This window comes from Antechinus flavipes, chromosome 1 (genome assembly GCF_016432865.1).
Source record: "Antechinus flavipes isolate AdamAnt ecotype Samford, QLD, Australia chromosome 1, AdamAnt_v2, whole genome shotgun sequence".
Classification (NCBI taxonomy): domain Eukaryota; kingdom Metazoa; phylum Chordata; class Mammalia; order Dasyuromorphia; family Dasyuridae; genus Antechinus; species Antechinus flavipes.
Window position 1 is genome coordinate 389209420 of NC_067398.1, and position 14396 is coordinate 389223815.

The 14396-nt window shown below is 34.1% G+C and overlaps 1 protein-coding gene across 1 annotated transcript in view; it reads left to right on the forward strand.

Moving 5' to 3' along the window:
• Window positions 1-1206: 1206 nt before the first annotated feature.
• ADAMTS16 (ADAM metallopeptidase with thrombospondin type 1 motif 16) overlaps window positions 1207-14396 on the forward strand; it is a 215537-nt gene continuing 202347 nt past the window's right edge. Inside the window, exons 1-3 of the mRNA XM_051973434.1 lie at window positions 1207-1266; window positions 1436-1541; window positions 10843-11168. Coding sequence (XP_051829394.1) covers window positions 1207-1266; window positions 1436-1541; window positions 10843-11168 — 492 coding nt within the window. The remainder of the gene's footprint in view (window positions 1267-1435; window positions 1542-10842; window positions 11169-14396) is intronic.

Genomic DNA, 14396 nt, shown 5'->3' on the forward strand with positions numbered 1-14396 from the left:
GACAATTTTAAATTCAAGTAACTTGTGTAAATCCTGTTCAGTTCTTACAACTTTCCTCCCTAGAGATTCGAAAGTGACTCTTCCAGGCGCTTTGTGTCTTCCAGAAAGATCAGCAGCTCATAGGATCAGAGTTGTTGCCAGGGATCTTAGACTCCAACTCAAAAGCAGTTTGTGGCAATTTATTTAGAAGGTGTTTTCAACTCAGTTCTGACTAGTTCTACTTCCTTTTTTGATCATTGCTAGCTGGGGCTATCCACACCAGCTCCTCATAGCACTTAGCCAAGATCAGAGGCTGCTAGGAAACAAGAAGTGATTCCATCACCTTCTTGTCCCCTTCACAGTACTTAGTAATGAGCTTGATAGATGTAAGTATATTAATGCCTGTGAAAGAAAGGGCGGCACAGAAGAGTGCCTGCCGGGGAATAGCAGGGTGCATGGTCAGCCCCCTACTCCCTAGCCTTACCACAGGTGCTGTGATTCTCAGCTGGCTGGGCAGGTCTGTCACTCAAGAAGAGCCAGTTATTGGTCAGGATTAGAAAGAGGAGCTGAGGAAAGGGAGGGGAGGAATGGAGGCGACTTGAATTGCTGCGGCTGCTGAAGTTCACATGGAACCGACTGGCAGAGTGAATCCTGCATCGGCAAGCGGGCAGCACCCTCTGGCCTTCTGTGCTCCAATTCTACAGTCATTTCATCCTCCTCTACCACCCGCTCCTCGCTGTTGTCCCAGTGGGGGCTCTGGACCTGCCTCCCACCTTCTGCTCCTCCCGCTCCTCCTCCTCCTGCCCACCTCCTCCTCCTCTTCTCCCCTACCTCCCTTTCCTCCCCCTCCTCCTCTTCCCCCTCCTCTCTTGCAGCTCTAAGGGTTCCCAGCTAATGCTTGCTGCTGCTGCTGCCGCCGCTGCCACCCCTCTCTCGGTGCAGAACAATAATAACACTTACTGGCACCCGAGCTCACGCCAGAGAAATAACTCTTTGCATTAGATGGTGCTGAATTGTCTCCCTGGCAAACTTGCAAACGGTGCAGCTGTGGCAAGAATACTTTGCCCTAAATTCACTTCAAAGTCCAATTGGATGAATAACTCCATAACTCAGAATTATTTGAAGCTTTAAGATATGAAGAAAGGGACTGTTTAGATGTATTAGTGGTATATTTTGTGTCTTGTAGGGAGCAGTTTAAATTTAGAAGGGCATTAAGGGGCTATCGCCATGATCTTAAAGAGCTGGGTGGTGTTCTGGTTACTGTTGTCCTTTGAAATAAAATTAAAGGTAAGTTTATGTTCTGCCTACCTTTTATTTTTAGAGTTTCTGAATTATTGACACATTTTAATTTCCGACCCGAGGTGGGGGGAGATGACAGATGACTCCCAACCCGTTGCCTTTTCTTCCCTCCTTTATTTTGACTTGATCTCATGAAATGTTTGCAAATGTTTTCTAGCATGCACCTGTGTATGCTGTAGAAACAGCAGCTGGCGTTCCTCGAAGCCAAAACTTCCCGCATCCTTCGCTGCACTCGGAGTTAGCGGACTTGGTGGAAAACAGTGGTAAGTCAATAAGGTTTGGGATTCTAATCCTTAAAACTCAGCAGCTCATAAATTCTCTCGATACTTGGTTATATGGTGCTGTAAGTGGTCATAATTGCAAGGAACACATCAAACCCTAATTAAAAAATACTTCTGTGCTTTCTTCTTATTTCCCCACAGCACACCCCATAATTAGTCCATCGTTAGTATTTTTTTTTTTTTTACTGTATTGCCTTGTAAAATGTAATGACTTTGCTTACCAGGGAAATAATGTCAAATGTTAAGAAAGGACCATTCAGATGTGTTTGCGGGGAAAGGTGGGGGTGGGGGAACATGAAGCTTTGAGAAAGTGGTAGTAAGTAGCCTGGTTTCTAAATCACAAGAGAAGGGTTATGCTGTATAATTAATATCAAGCTACTGCTTATGAAAAAAATTCTCCTTATTTTGAAAACCAAGGCAATAGCTTACAGTTGATTGCTTTTCCTAGTACCTATGGACATTTTAAAGTGGATGTCTCAAGTCTATGATATACTTTTTGTCCTGTGGGAACACTGAAACTGGTAATTATATATTAAAAATGTGGATTCAGACTAATTGATATTATTTGACTTTATAAGAAATAATAATTCGGTGTAAAAAAAACACAAGTGATTAAATGCTGGGATTTTTTAAGGCATCACCAAAGGTATTTTGATTGTATGGCATTCAAATTTGATGAATTGATACCCCTACATACTGAAAAAGAGTTTAAAAACGCAGGTAGAAGGAGGCATTCTTCTTTCTTGAGCTTATTTCTTAAACTTTGCCATTAGTTCCTTAGCAAGCATATAAATAATGACATAGGTAAGGATAAATATTTACCAAAAGTTCTCAATAGCCTTTAAAATAAGATTTAAGTTTAAGGATAATGAAACATAGTTATGAAATGAGTTAAAAGAACTGAGTTTGAGAATTCTTGATAATAGGAGTATGTTAAGAAAAATAAACATGAGCAGTTAATATGTAAATGAAATATTTCAATACTACCTTACATGATACGGAATGCTGTCGAAAAATCCCTAAAACAAAAGACAGGGCAATTCTGAAATTTGCACCACTGTAGAGGAGATCCACTAGAGGGCGGTAAATGTAAACATTACAAAGTGATTGGGAAATGGATTTTTAGTGTTGGTAGTGCAAGGTTATCTCTATTTATAGATTTCCCCTCTTTTTCCCTGAGATTTCCTTGAAACTTTTCCATAACTTCACTTGAAATCATGTAATGTAGTCTGATTCATTATTTTTATGTGAAATAAAACTTTCGAGAATAGAAAAATAACTTATCTACATATTGGTGTTCCTCCTACTCCCCCCCCCAATTTTTTTTTAGTAAATCAGAAGTCAAGTTGGCAATATGTGATCCCATGTCTTTTGTGAAATTTAATTAATATTAACTAAAAAATAGACATTCATAAAATAATTTGAGATAATAATAAACAAAAGGCAATTTATATGTTTTAGAGTTTGCCTTTAGATCTGGGTTTGAATCTTGTCTTTCTAACTCACTGTCTGTGTGACTTTGGCCAAGTCATTTTCTTCTGTAGGTTTTGGTATCTTTGTCTATAAAATAAGGGGCTTAGTCTTAATGTTCTCTAAAGATGCAGTTTATGGAATTAGAAGAACTGAATTCAAATTTAGGACAAGTCTCTGAATCTATCTTACTGAGTTTCATTTTCTTCGTTTGTGAAATGAGAGTTTAAGACTAGATGGCATCTGAAGTAGATTCCAGCTTAGATTATGATCTTTTATAGCTCCAAATTCTTATTCTCCCTTGGATGAATTTTCATGACTCAAATCTCTGAGTTTTTTATTTGTTTTGCTTTTAATGCCAGCAAAAGTGGTTTAATGATAATCTGTATTCATGTTATCAAGGACATGCATTTTTATGATGACTGGTGCTTACAATTTTTGCAACAAAGTAAACAAAAGTATAATATATCAGAAATGAAGGATTACTTGGTTTGCTAATTCAAATGAGCTTTTGTTAGTTACAATGAAAAGACAAAAGTATTAGGTAACATAATATAAAACTAGCATTTTAAAAGAGATTTTAGGTTTGCAATAATGCACTTTACATGGTAACTCATTGATCAGTGTAAATTCTTCACACTGCTGGATAAATAACTCAGTATACTAACCCTAGCTACTGACAATACTTTTAAGTGTTATTTAAAGTCCAGAGAATCATATATTCATCATCATCATTATCATATCTAAAAATATGTAGTAGTACAGATCAATAAGTCATTGGGTATGGGATATATTGGATACCCCAATTAAATTGGACTTAAAATCATGTAAGCTATTGCTATTTCCTATTATTAGTGACTAGTATAAGTACAAAAAAGAGAAAAGGAAATTAACATCTTTTTATAGAAGCAGAAATATGCTTAAACCTTAAAAAGCCAAATTTATTTTCAGTGTACAAATATACTAATTACATTACCACTTGATATATTTTGTCACTGACTAATAATCAGTAATAGGAGACTTGAAGCCTTTTATTTTCATTCACAATCAAAATACTATTAATATAGGTGAAAACAAATAAACAAAATGACATTAACTATTAGATTTTTTATTCATTTCATTCCATCATTAATTTTAAGCTAACATTAGAATCCTATTATAGGTAAGGTAGATGCAAAACAATAATTTGTAGTAATTATAGAATTTCTCTTAATTTGACTCAGTAGAAGTGAAGAGGATGAAAAGAATATGCACAAATATCATGGGCATATAGGGTTGGAAACTGACATGCTATTTAGCTTGGCACAGTATGCCATGACTTGGTAAGACAGAACATTCGTCTGCTTATTTTTGCAACAAAACTGAGCTGAAGTAAGACTGAGCCGTCCAAGGTATTGATATGAGTCACCATTGGAAGAATTTTCCTCTTACAAAAATTGTTCATAACCTCTTAGTTTAATTTAAAATGGCTTCAGAAATAGCTAGTTTTAATTACATTTGAAACTGGCTAAAGTTTCTCATAATTAAGACATCTTTTGAAAATATCTTTAAGTTTTTTGTAAAATTGCACTGACTGAAATGGGTATGACAACTTTATTTTCCACAGTAATAAAAATAACATCATATTGTGGTATATGATCTTTTTGGTTTCTATGTTCATTGAATCCATAACTAACTACATAACATCGAATAAGGATGCATGTCAGTGAAAATTCTCTTTACTCCAAATTGGTTTCTAGAAGTAGATGTCTTATCTTGTTACATTTCTTTTGTCTCCTTTTCCAATAAAGGTATATGTCTTGTTCATATCACTGTATCAGAAAGTGAATAGCGATAAGGTTAATCACTTATAAAAGACTAATATATTATATTTGGGAAAGAAATATATTTGTACAAAGAAGAAACAAAAAGTACAGCCTTAAGACTATGGCTCACATTATTCAATCTGATGGCTTTTAATATTTATTTGCTTATTCATTCATTCATTCATTCATTCATTTTTGCTGGAAAGAGTTCTTACCTTTTAAAAGTGTGGTGTGAGAGTTGCTAAATCACTCTTGTTCTGAACAACCCAATTTCACTTCTGTCATCACTTCATGGCTACAGCTGAATTGATAACATTACAAGGCCAGTGACTTGGAAACAGCCATATTAGAGCTGGAGGAGGAAGGTGTAAAAATGATAAAGCCAGCCAACTGTCTCTGTCCCTTTAGTCTAGAACAAGGGGTCTAGGATGAAAGTGTTAAATATTAATCAATCGTAAATGGTCCACATAAGGAAAAAGTTCATTAATTATGTTGAGAATATTAGAAGTATTCTTACTTTCCTCCCTTTAGATATCCAGAATTTAGTATTACTTAGTGAAAGCTGATCATATCTCCACATTCTTGTAATAAATGTATTCACCATTAACTAACTTTATCTTGGCTTCTTCACTACATACCTCATAAAAAAGAACTTTCTAATCAGTTGCTATTTTTCTGTTACCTAAATTATTGATTAATAAAATTGTAATTATGCCCTTTTATAGGTAAGTCAGAACTAACAAAGAAGTATTGTAAGTAGTCATTAAATACTTTAATCATTCTAATTATATGTGATTTTTCAGTAGCTTTAAAATTTGGGTTGAAGAGAACTCAGAATTCATGTAATCCTATTCATGCACGAAGCACTTATTCTACTCTCTATATGGTGTCCCTTGGATACTTGTCCCCAACAAATAGACATTCAGTCTCCTCTGAATACTTAGTGTAGCTACAGTGATGTTAATAATATTAACTACAGCAATGATAGAAAATAAATACATTTTGAAACGTGGAAGACTTGAACTCAAATATTATCTTTGGCACATATTGGCCCTATGACCCGGGAGAAGTCATTTAACTCCTTAGGACACAAAGCAGCTCTCTAAGATTCTAAGTTGCAAAGAAGGTCTGGCTTGCATTGGTATAGGAGGTCCTCACTAAAGAATTACTGTGCCAATAAATTCATAGATTCTATCCTGAACCCATGGGAGTCTGGGTAGTAAAATACATATTTGTATTTGTAACTAGCTTATTCCATTTCTGAATAGCTTGGTTAATGTGGAAGTTTTTCCATGCATTGGATTGATCTCTCTTTATTATTTTTAATCCATTATTCTTAATTCTGTTCTGTGTAGCCAAGCAGAAAGAGTCTAATCCTCTTACATAATAGTTTTTAAAATATTTGAAAGGAAATATAGTATAGATTTCTAGATTTAAAGTCTAGAAAGAAGAAGGATCAGGGCAGGTAGGTGGCTCAGTAGATAGAGCACCAGCCTGAAGTCAGAAGGACCCGAGTTCAAATTTGGCCTTAGACACTACTTCCTAGCTGTGAGGGAGGGAGGAGAAAGAGAGAAGGGATCAAATTCTTATTTGACTTATTACTTAGGCTTGTGAGGTTTCTATTTCCTCATCTGTAAAATAGAGTTTAAAATAGATTTAAAATTGTCAACATATAACATCTCAGAGAATAGTAATAATATATATATATATATATATTTCCATGTTACTATTATTGAAATTGGTTACATTGCCTAGCTGCAGGTTCCAGTGTATACCACTAGTTTTGATGAGGGTGAACAGATGACATGTTAATGAATAAGTACAGAAAGATTTCCTGATTTAACAGACTGAGGGTTGTATCTAGAGTATAGAAAGCCTGGATTTCAATGCTAACTCCATCACTTACTGGATAGATAATCATGGAAAAGTCCTTTAACCACTCTGAATCTGAATAATGTTATCTGTAAAATGGAGATAATCCTATCACCTACTTCATAAGAGGCAGAGGTTGGGAGGGGATGGCTGGAAGGAGGGTGTTATGGGAATCAAATGAAATGACATACATAAAGCACTGGAATATTTAAATGCAAACTTTTATCATAATATTTGTTCATCATGCCTTTATAATATCTGAGCTCAAAAAACAACTATTGTATTTCTTTGAAAATTTTGAGGCATTTGGATGTATAAAGCAGTATAAAGAACATGCTTCAACTGGAGTACCTTAGTTGTATTAAGAAAGTGCCTCTGTTTCTGTCCAAATACTTGTTAAAAAGAAACAAAAAGAAGTAGCAATGAATACAATTGCCTTAGCCATGGGCATTTTTAGAAGAGTTGAATTTATCAGTTGAATTTATAAGAAAGTCAATTATTGATTTTTGTGAATGCGTATAGGTGTGTTCATAAATGTATTTCAAAAAAAAGACAAAGACACAACTTAACAAAATAATCTTCTCTAAACACAACCTAACTCAAAACAACTTTACAAGGATGTAGACACAATCTACAATCCTAATGGATACCAGTGAATCAAGTTCTCCATTTTAGGCAAAGTGAGATCATTTTCTGATCTTCTACACATTAATGCTTAAGATAATAAATATTTAAGCTTTAAATACTCTCTGATCCTACAGCATTTGGAAATGTCATACATTTCCCTATTGCTTTGAATAAAAAAAGACATATAGATGGACAAGAATAATTTTTCTAATTGTCTCTCCCCTTTTTTGTATGTTAAGTGAAAGGTCATTTCAGCTCCCTAGACCAACTTGAAAACAACAAAACTTTTTTATCACAAGCTGTTAGATTATTTAAAATATCTTTATACCATCCAGTGTTACTTCACTGACTCTGTGATATGGGTTCAATTAAAACATGAAGTATTAATTCAGAAAAGAATTAAAGAAAAAACTGACTCAAGATTGTCAATTTCATTATGATAATAATGATACAGTTAAGCATTTGTTTTTGCTGGAATTCTATTCAAAGTCAGCAGAGTTTGGAGCAAATTGTAGCCTGGCATATCAGAAATGCCTGATGATGATGGTAGTTATGATGAAAATGATGAGAAGGATAAGGAGATAGAATTTTTTGTGGGTTTTGGATTAATTCCTCTTTAAAATCTAAGGACAAATTCTTTAAAAATACAAAAGTACTTCATCAGATCCAATGAAGAGAGTACACCAGGGAGATAAAGAACATGCAAACTGATACTTCAGTGTTGGGAGAAGTTCTATATCACATTGTATTAATAGTGCAAAAACTTAGGATCATTGTAAAATTGAATGGAGTTTAAGGATAATCTGTCCAGTATTCTCATTTGATAATGTCCAAATAACTTATACCCAGAAAGCTGTGAAAACAATTTAAATGATGTTAACAAATCAGAGAACACTGATAGTAAAAATGAAGTATATTGTTTTATTTTTGTTTTTCTAGTGTATTAGAAAGCTCCCCTGGAGAAAGCTCCTTTAGGCCTTTGATTTGTAAAACAATTTACATTGCTATAGAAGCATGTTCCTTTCATATATTTGTCAGAGAGGCAAAAGAGCAAAAATCAAACTGGTATAGAGACTTTTTCAAATGAGCAAGCTCTAGGGCTGAAGTCAGATGATATTCAGCCATATACATCATATATAGTTTCAGCAAAGTTCTATAACCAATTGCGCACCATGATGATTTCTGGCCATCAGGAAAAGATTAAATCATCTCAATTATATTCTGTTAAGAAATTAAGAATGTAAATATAACACATTTAAAAGAGTTCTATACCTCCCCAAAAAAGCATTTGACTTGCAATATTTAAATGATTAATATTCAAATATCTCATGCTTCAGACTTCATAGACGCTGTTTGTTAAACACAATTTTTAGATTCAAAATGTTTTAAGTATGCATCCCTACCTCTTTCATTTATACATACATACAAAGCCATAGTTTCTAGTTTCTATAATCTTCTTGCACAAAAATTCAAATTGATTTGTGATTTCAGTTGAAATGTTCCTTGCCGAATACAATTTGTAACCTACTTATGTCATCACATCCTATGCAACTCTGTCCACCACAAAGTTTCCCCTGGTCAATTGGAATTTTTTATGAAGTCTTTCTTCATGATCTTCTCATATTACAAAAAAGACCATTGGCTCATTCTGACTGACTTTTCAATCTCTTTCCTCCTAGCCATCCTATTGTCTTTTTCTTCCTATCATATCCTATCATATTTCCTTGATGACATCTCTTCCTCCTGTTGTTCATAATTTTTTACTGGATACATGTTTCTCATCATGGGCCTCTCTGTTGCCCTCTATGTGAATTGATTTTCATTTCTTTAGCTATATGCTGTTGTAGTTCTTGCAATCATATAACACCACAGGTAGAATGTTGGTATTTAAAAAATGGACCTTCATTTTAAGAAGTATAAGGTCAGTAAGAGAACAAAGCAATTTCCTGAAGGCAATGCAGTCCACCCTCCTCCCACTTGCTATTGTAATTAATAAATAAAAATGGTTCTTAAAATGTTATTGTATCTGAACTCTTATGAGATCCCTTGTGATTTCAGCCTTAGATCTTGGTGCAGGTGGCAGAAAATTCAAATGTCACCTTAAAGATTTTCTAAGTGATTTATCTAGACACATGATAGGTTAAAAAAAATTCTAAGTAATGTGAAGAAGAATGGCATGGAAACACTCAATGAAGCATGCTGTGCAACCTGATCAGAAGCAGAGTAAATCTTTTCAATTGGAGGCCAACAAATTGTTTTGAATAGGAACTGATATTTTAAACAAGCATGTCATAAATTACTAAAAGGTAAATACAAAAATTATGTGTTAAAGAGTATTATTTTCAGGATGGGAAAACTTTAAATTTAAAAAGCAATTTTTAAAGTATATTGATATTCAAATATAAAATATACTAATAAATGAATGAGAAAAACTGATGTTTATAAAATTAAGATATATTGAACAGAAGTCAGATTTACAAAGTAGAAAAATTAAGACATTTCCATTTTCATAAAGCTTTGATATTTTTCCTTTTTTTCAAATAATATCATAATTTTTTATTTCCTTTGGCCACAGATTATTACTATAGATCATCCAGATGATTTTGAGGGATATTTTGATCCTTTTGCATATCTATCTATAAAATACATACATATATGCATATAGGTATATACACATATTTGATATATATTTACATATATCAGTACATGCATGTATATACAGTTTATATACACATGTAATATAGGTGTGTGCATGTATATGTAATAAACATATTTTGTTTTGTTTAGAGAAATAGCATAATATATAGACTAGAGAGTTTGTGGTTCACTTGTTTTTCAATCACATCTGACTTTCTGTGACTCCATTTGGGGTTTCCTTGGCAAAGATAATGGAATGGTTTGGCATTTCCTTTTCTGGCTCATTATATAGATGAGTAAACTGAGACAAATAAGGTTAAGTGACTTTCCCAATCTAGTCACATAGCTACTAAGGGTATGAGGTTGAATTTGAACTCAGATTCCAGCTCTAGTACTTTATCTACCACACCACCTACTTGTCCTACAGGTTAGAGAATCGGCTTTGAGAATCTAGTGCTCAATCAATTCTCCAAATCTACAAATTGCATAAAAGTTTTTGTTTTTTTGGTGAGGCAATTGGGGTTAAGTGACTTGCCCAGGGTCACACACCCAAGAAGTGTTAAATGTCTGAGGCTGGACAGGTTCTCCTGACTCCAGGGCTGGTGTTCTATCCAATGCACCATCTAGGTGCTCCTGCATTATAGTTTTTAATCAGCAATGGTCGGGGAAATTTCTTCACCAGATACTCCACATACTAAGGAAATGATAGGTCCAGTTCATAAATTATTTATTTACTATACAGTTTAGATTAAGATATACTAAACACACTCTTTCTTAAGTATATTAACTTAGTCATAATTACTTACATACTCATCTACAACAAATTTCTTACCTTGATTGAACTCTGTTGTTTTGTTCCATTTGACCTACAGAATATGAAATTGTATCAGCTTATGAAGTACATCCAAATGGAGAATATATGACACATGAAATTATGCACCATCAAAGGAGAAAGAGGTCACCTTCTCATTTAGGAATTGATTCTCTTCATCTTCGGCTCCATGGATTTGGACATGACTTTCACATGGATCTTAAAACTTCTGACAACCTAATAGCTCCTGGATTTATGGTACAAACGTTAGGAAAGAAAGGCACTAAATCAGTACATACTTTCCCACCAGAGGAATTCTGCTTTTATCAAGGCTTCTTACGATCACACCAGAACTCATCAGTAGCACTTTCAACATGTAAAGGTTTGGTAAGTCCAAATCTTAACAGTTATATTCCTGGCATGATTCCAAGTATCTATATGAGCATATTTGTAACAATTAGGAAATGAAAGTATAGCCTTGATTGTAGAATGTCATTACAAAAGTCATGTGAAAGTCACTAGAGAATATTTGTTTAATTAATGCTTGAAATATATTGCATAGTATAAATTTTTATATTCCATAATTCTCACAGGAACAATAATAATTACACTATTTTTGTTGTTTTAGTCTGGATTGTTGATGGGAAATGAAGTTGCCTTATGAAACAGGAGTAGTACTTAATAATATCAAAAGTCAGATACACATAGCCATAGTTAATATGTTGGAAACTTTAGATAGATGATGTCTTACTAATCTTCTGATTAATAAGGCAATCCTAGAGGAATGACTTCATAGCAAATAAAGCATTTAATGCAGTAGGAAAACTGTAGGACAGGGGTTCAAATATGTTTTGCTATTTAGTACTTTTGTGACCTTTGATATGCTTTTTGGACTTTTTTTGGTTTATATTTCCTAACTGGTAAAATGAGGAGTTTAAATATTATAGATATAATGCTTAAAAAAGTAAAATCTCATTTCAACAACTCTGTAAGATAGGTGTTTTATTATGCCCGTTTTACAGATGATGAAATTGAGGCAGACAGACATTAAGTAACTTGCCCAAGTTTACTCAATTGACAAGTATCTAAAACTGAATTTGAACTCCGGTCTTTCTGGGTCCAAGCCCAGCATGCAACAGGCCATGTCACCTAACTGCTTCATAATTTGATTACTCAGAAGGACCTTTCTGTTCTAAATCTATATATTATAAGTTTGCTATAATGAGCATTCTACATGTTGCCTGTTCCACTTCAAGTCTATATATAAAATCATATGTTTAGACCTAGCAGAGGACCTTGAAGGACTGCTGGTTTGATTTCTTCATTTTGTAAATGCAAGAACTAAAATGTTGAAATATTAAATGACTTGGCAAAAACTCACAGCAGACTGAGGATTTGACCCAGATCCTTTGATGCCAAATACAGTACGGTTGCTACTGTATGATGTTGCTTCTATTCTTCTTATGAGTCTAATCTCTATGCCTATAAGAAACATCCAGAATCCTAACAGCAAGTTTATATCACAAGTGTGAAGTGAATTTAATTCAATTCTGCACATTTTTAAGTATTTGCTTGGTGCATGGAATTGTGCAGGGCTCTGTGTCAATGTTGGAATAATATCTTTCCCATTTTGCTAATCTAAAAAGATATCAATTCTCTATTTGGGGAGATTACAAGAAGAGGAAAGAACATATTTTGCCAAAAGTAGAATTGATTTGAATCTCCTGGATTGAGGAGTGGGGGGTTAAACTTGAATACTTGATAGTGTTTTATTTTTGGCAAAAATACAACTTCCTTTTACAGGGAAAGAGCTTGATAGATGAGAAATTTCTTGGACCAAATTTCTAACCAAATGTTCCTGAAAATATCAATGAGCCAAGTGTGAATAATAAGAAACATAAGATAAAATATTACCTTTGAGTTCACTCAACTTCAAACATTAAAGGAGAAATGTGTTGTCAAAACACTTTAGTGATTTTGCTGATCTTAAAATATTTGGCAAATAGTCTTTCAAACATTCTCTGCATCCTGAAAATACTATATGGCTATAATCCTTGATCTATTTTCCCCATTTAGGATGATTAAATTCAAGCAGATTACATTTACAATGTCTTTGCATATATGCCCGCTAAGAATCCAAAAGTGAATGATCATTAAGAGTTGATTGTAAAATATGTTGAGTAGTTATAGTCTAATTTAATCGCTACTGAAGCAGCTAGATGGTATAGTACATCAAGTGCCCTTCTTCAAATTCAGAAGAGCTAAATTCAAACCCTGACAGATACTTACTAGCTATGTCAAAGTTTCTTAAACTGTGTGTTGTAACTCCATATGGAGTCATGTGGTAGTTGTTAAATTATGATTTATTATCAGTAAATGTTTGATTTGTATACCTATATATTCAGGGGTCACATGAAAATTTCTTGAGCAAAAAGGGATTACAAGTGGAAAAAGCTTAAGAAGTTCTAATCTATATGACCCAGCTTGATCCCTGAATTGTTAAATCTCTCCCAGATTCAGTTTTTTCAGCTACAAAATGGGAGATATAATAGTACCTATCTCTCAGAGTTTTTATAAAGTATCTTTGTCTCTGTCTTTCTCTGTCTCTCTGTCTCTCTCTCTCTCTCTCTCTCTCTCTCTCCATATATATATGTATATGTATAGATATGTGTGTGTAAGTCTTTGCAAACTATAAATGCTATATAAACATTGACTATAACTATCATCATCATTATTATTATTGTCATTATTATTTTCAATGTATGTGATCATATTGGAAATACTCTACTTTGAAAAGTAAATACACTAAGACTGCCAGGGTAAGATGGTAGTTATTGGAAATGTTTGTTATGCATCAAGGCAATTTGGCAGATTTATTCCCTACAGTTCCAAGAAAAATAGGTGCTCCCTTAACTAAGTGGGGCCCAAACCACAAAAAAAGTTGTAGGTCCATGCATGAAAGAAAAGTGTCTTATGAGCGGCTTCTTTCAACAAGGCCCCCTACTAGAAACAGAAGTCACGTGTGGGACAAGAAGATCTGCCTTTCATTTTAGCACTCCTTAATAGCACATTAGTTTTTGGAGACCAGAAGTTCTTCTCACTCAGGCATCAGGAGTATAAACTCATTAGGAACCACAGCTCTTGGTGAGCCAAGGCTGCTCTGAACAGCAGCACCGTGTTGTTAAACCCTTGGCGGAGTTGTCAGCCCTTACAAGTGAAGCCAGGATGGCAGAGTGCTTGGCTGTCTTGCTCACTTTGATCCTGGTGGGAGTTAACAGTGACTGGCTAAAAGAGTAACTGTACATCTACATGAAAGACAAGGAAGTGAAAAATAGAAGGAAAAAAACTCTTAGACAATAAACACTGTGACTTCACATCATGACCTCTTGGGTGACCTAGTCATTAATCTTACAAATATTTCACTTCCCGATCCACTGGTATTTTGTCTACTCAGTGGTCAGTATAAACATGACATAATCTAGAGGGATGATCTTGAGGTTACAGGGCAATTGTCAAAAGATGTGAAGAGCCAGAGGAGCTAAGATTTTACCCCTCTTTATTCCTTAAAGTGGGAGGATTCAAGAAAAAATGCCATGTAAAATATGAAAGTATAAC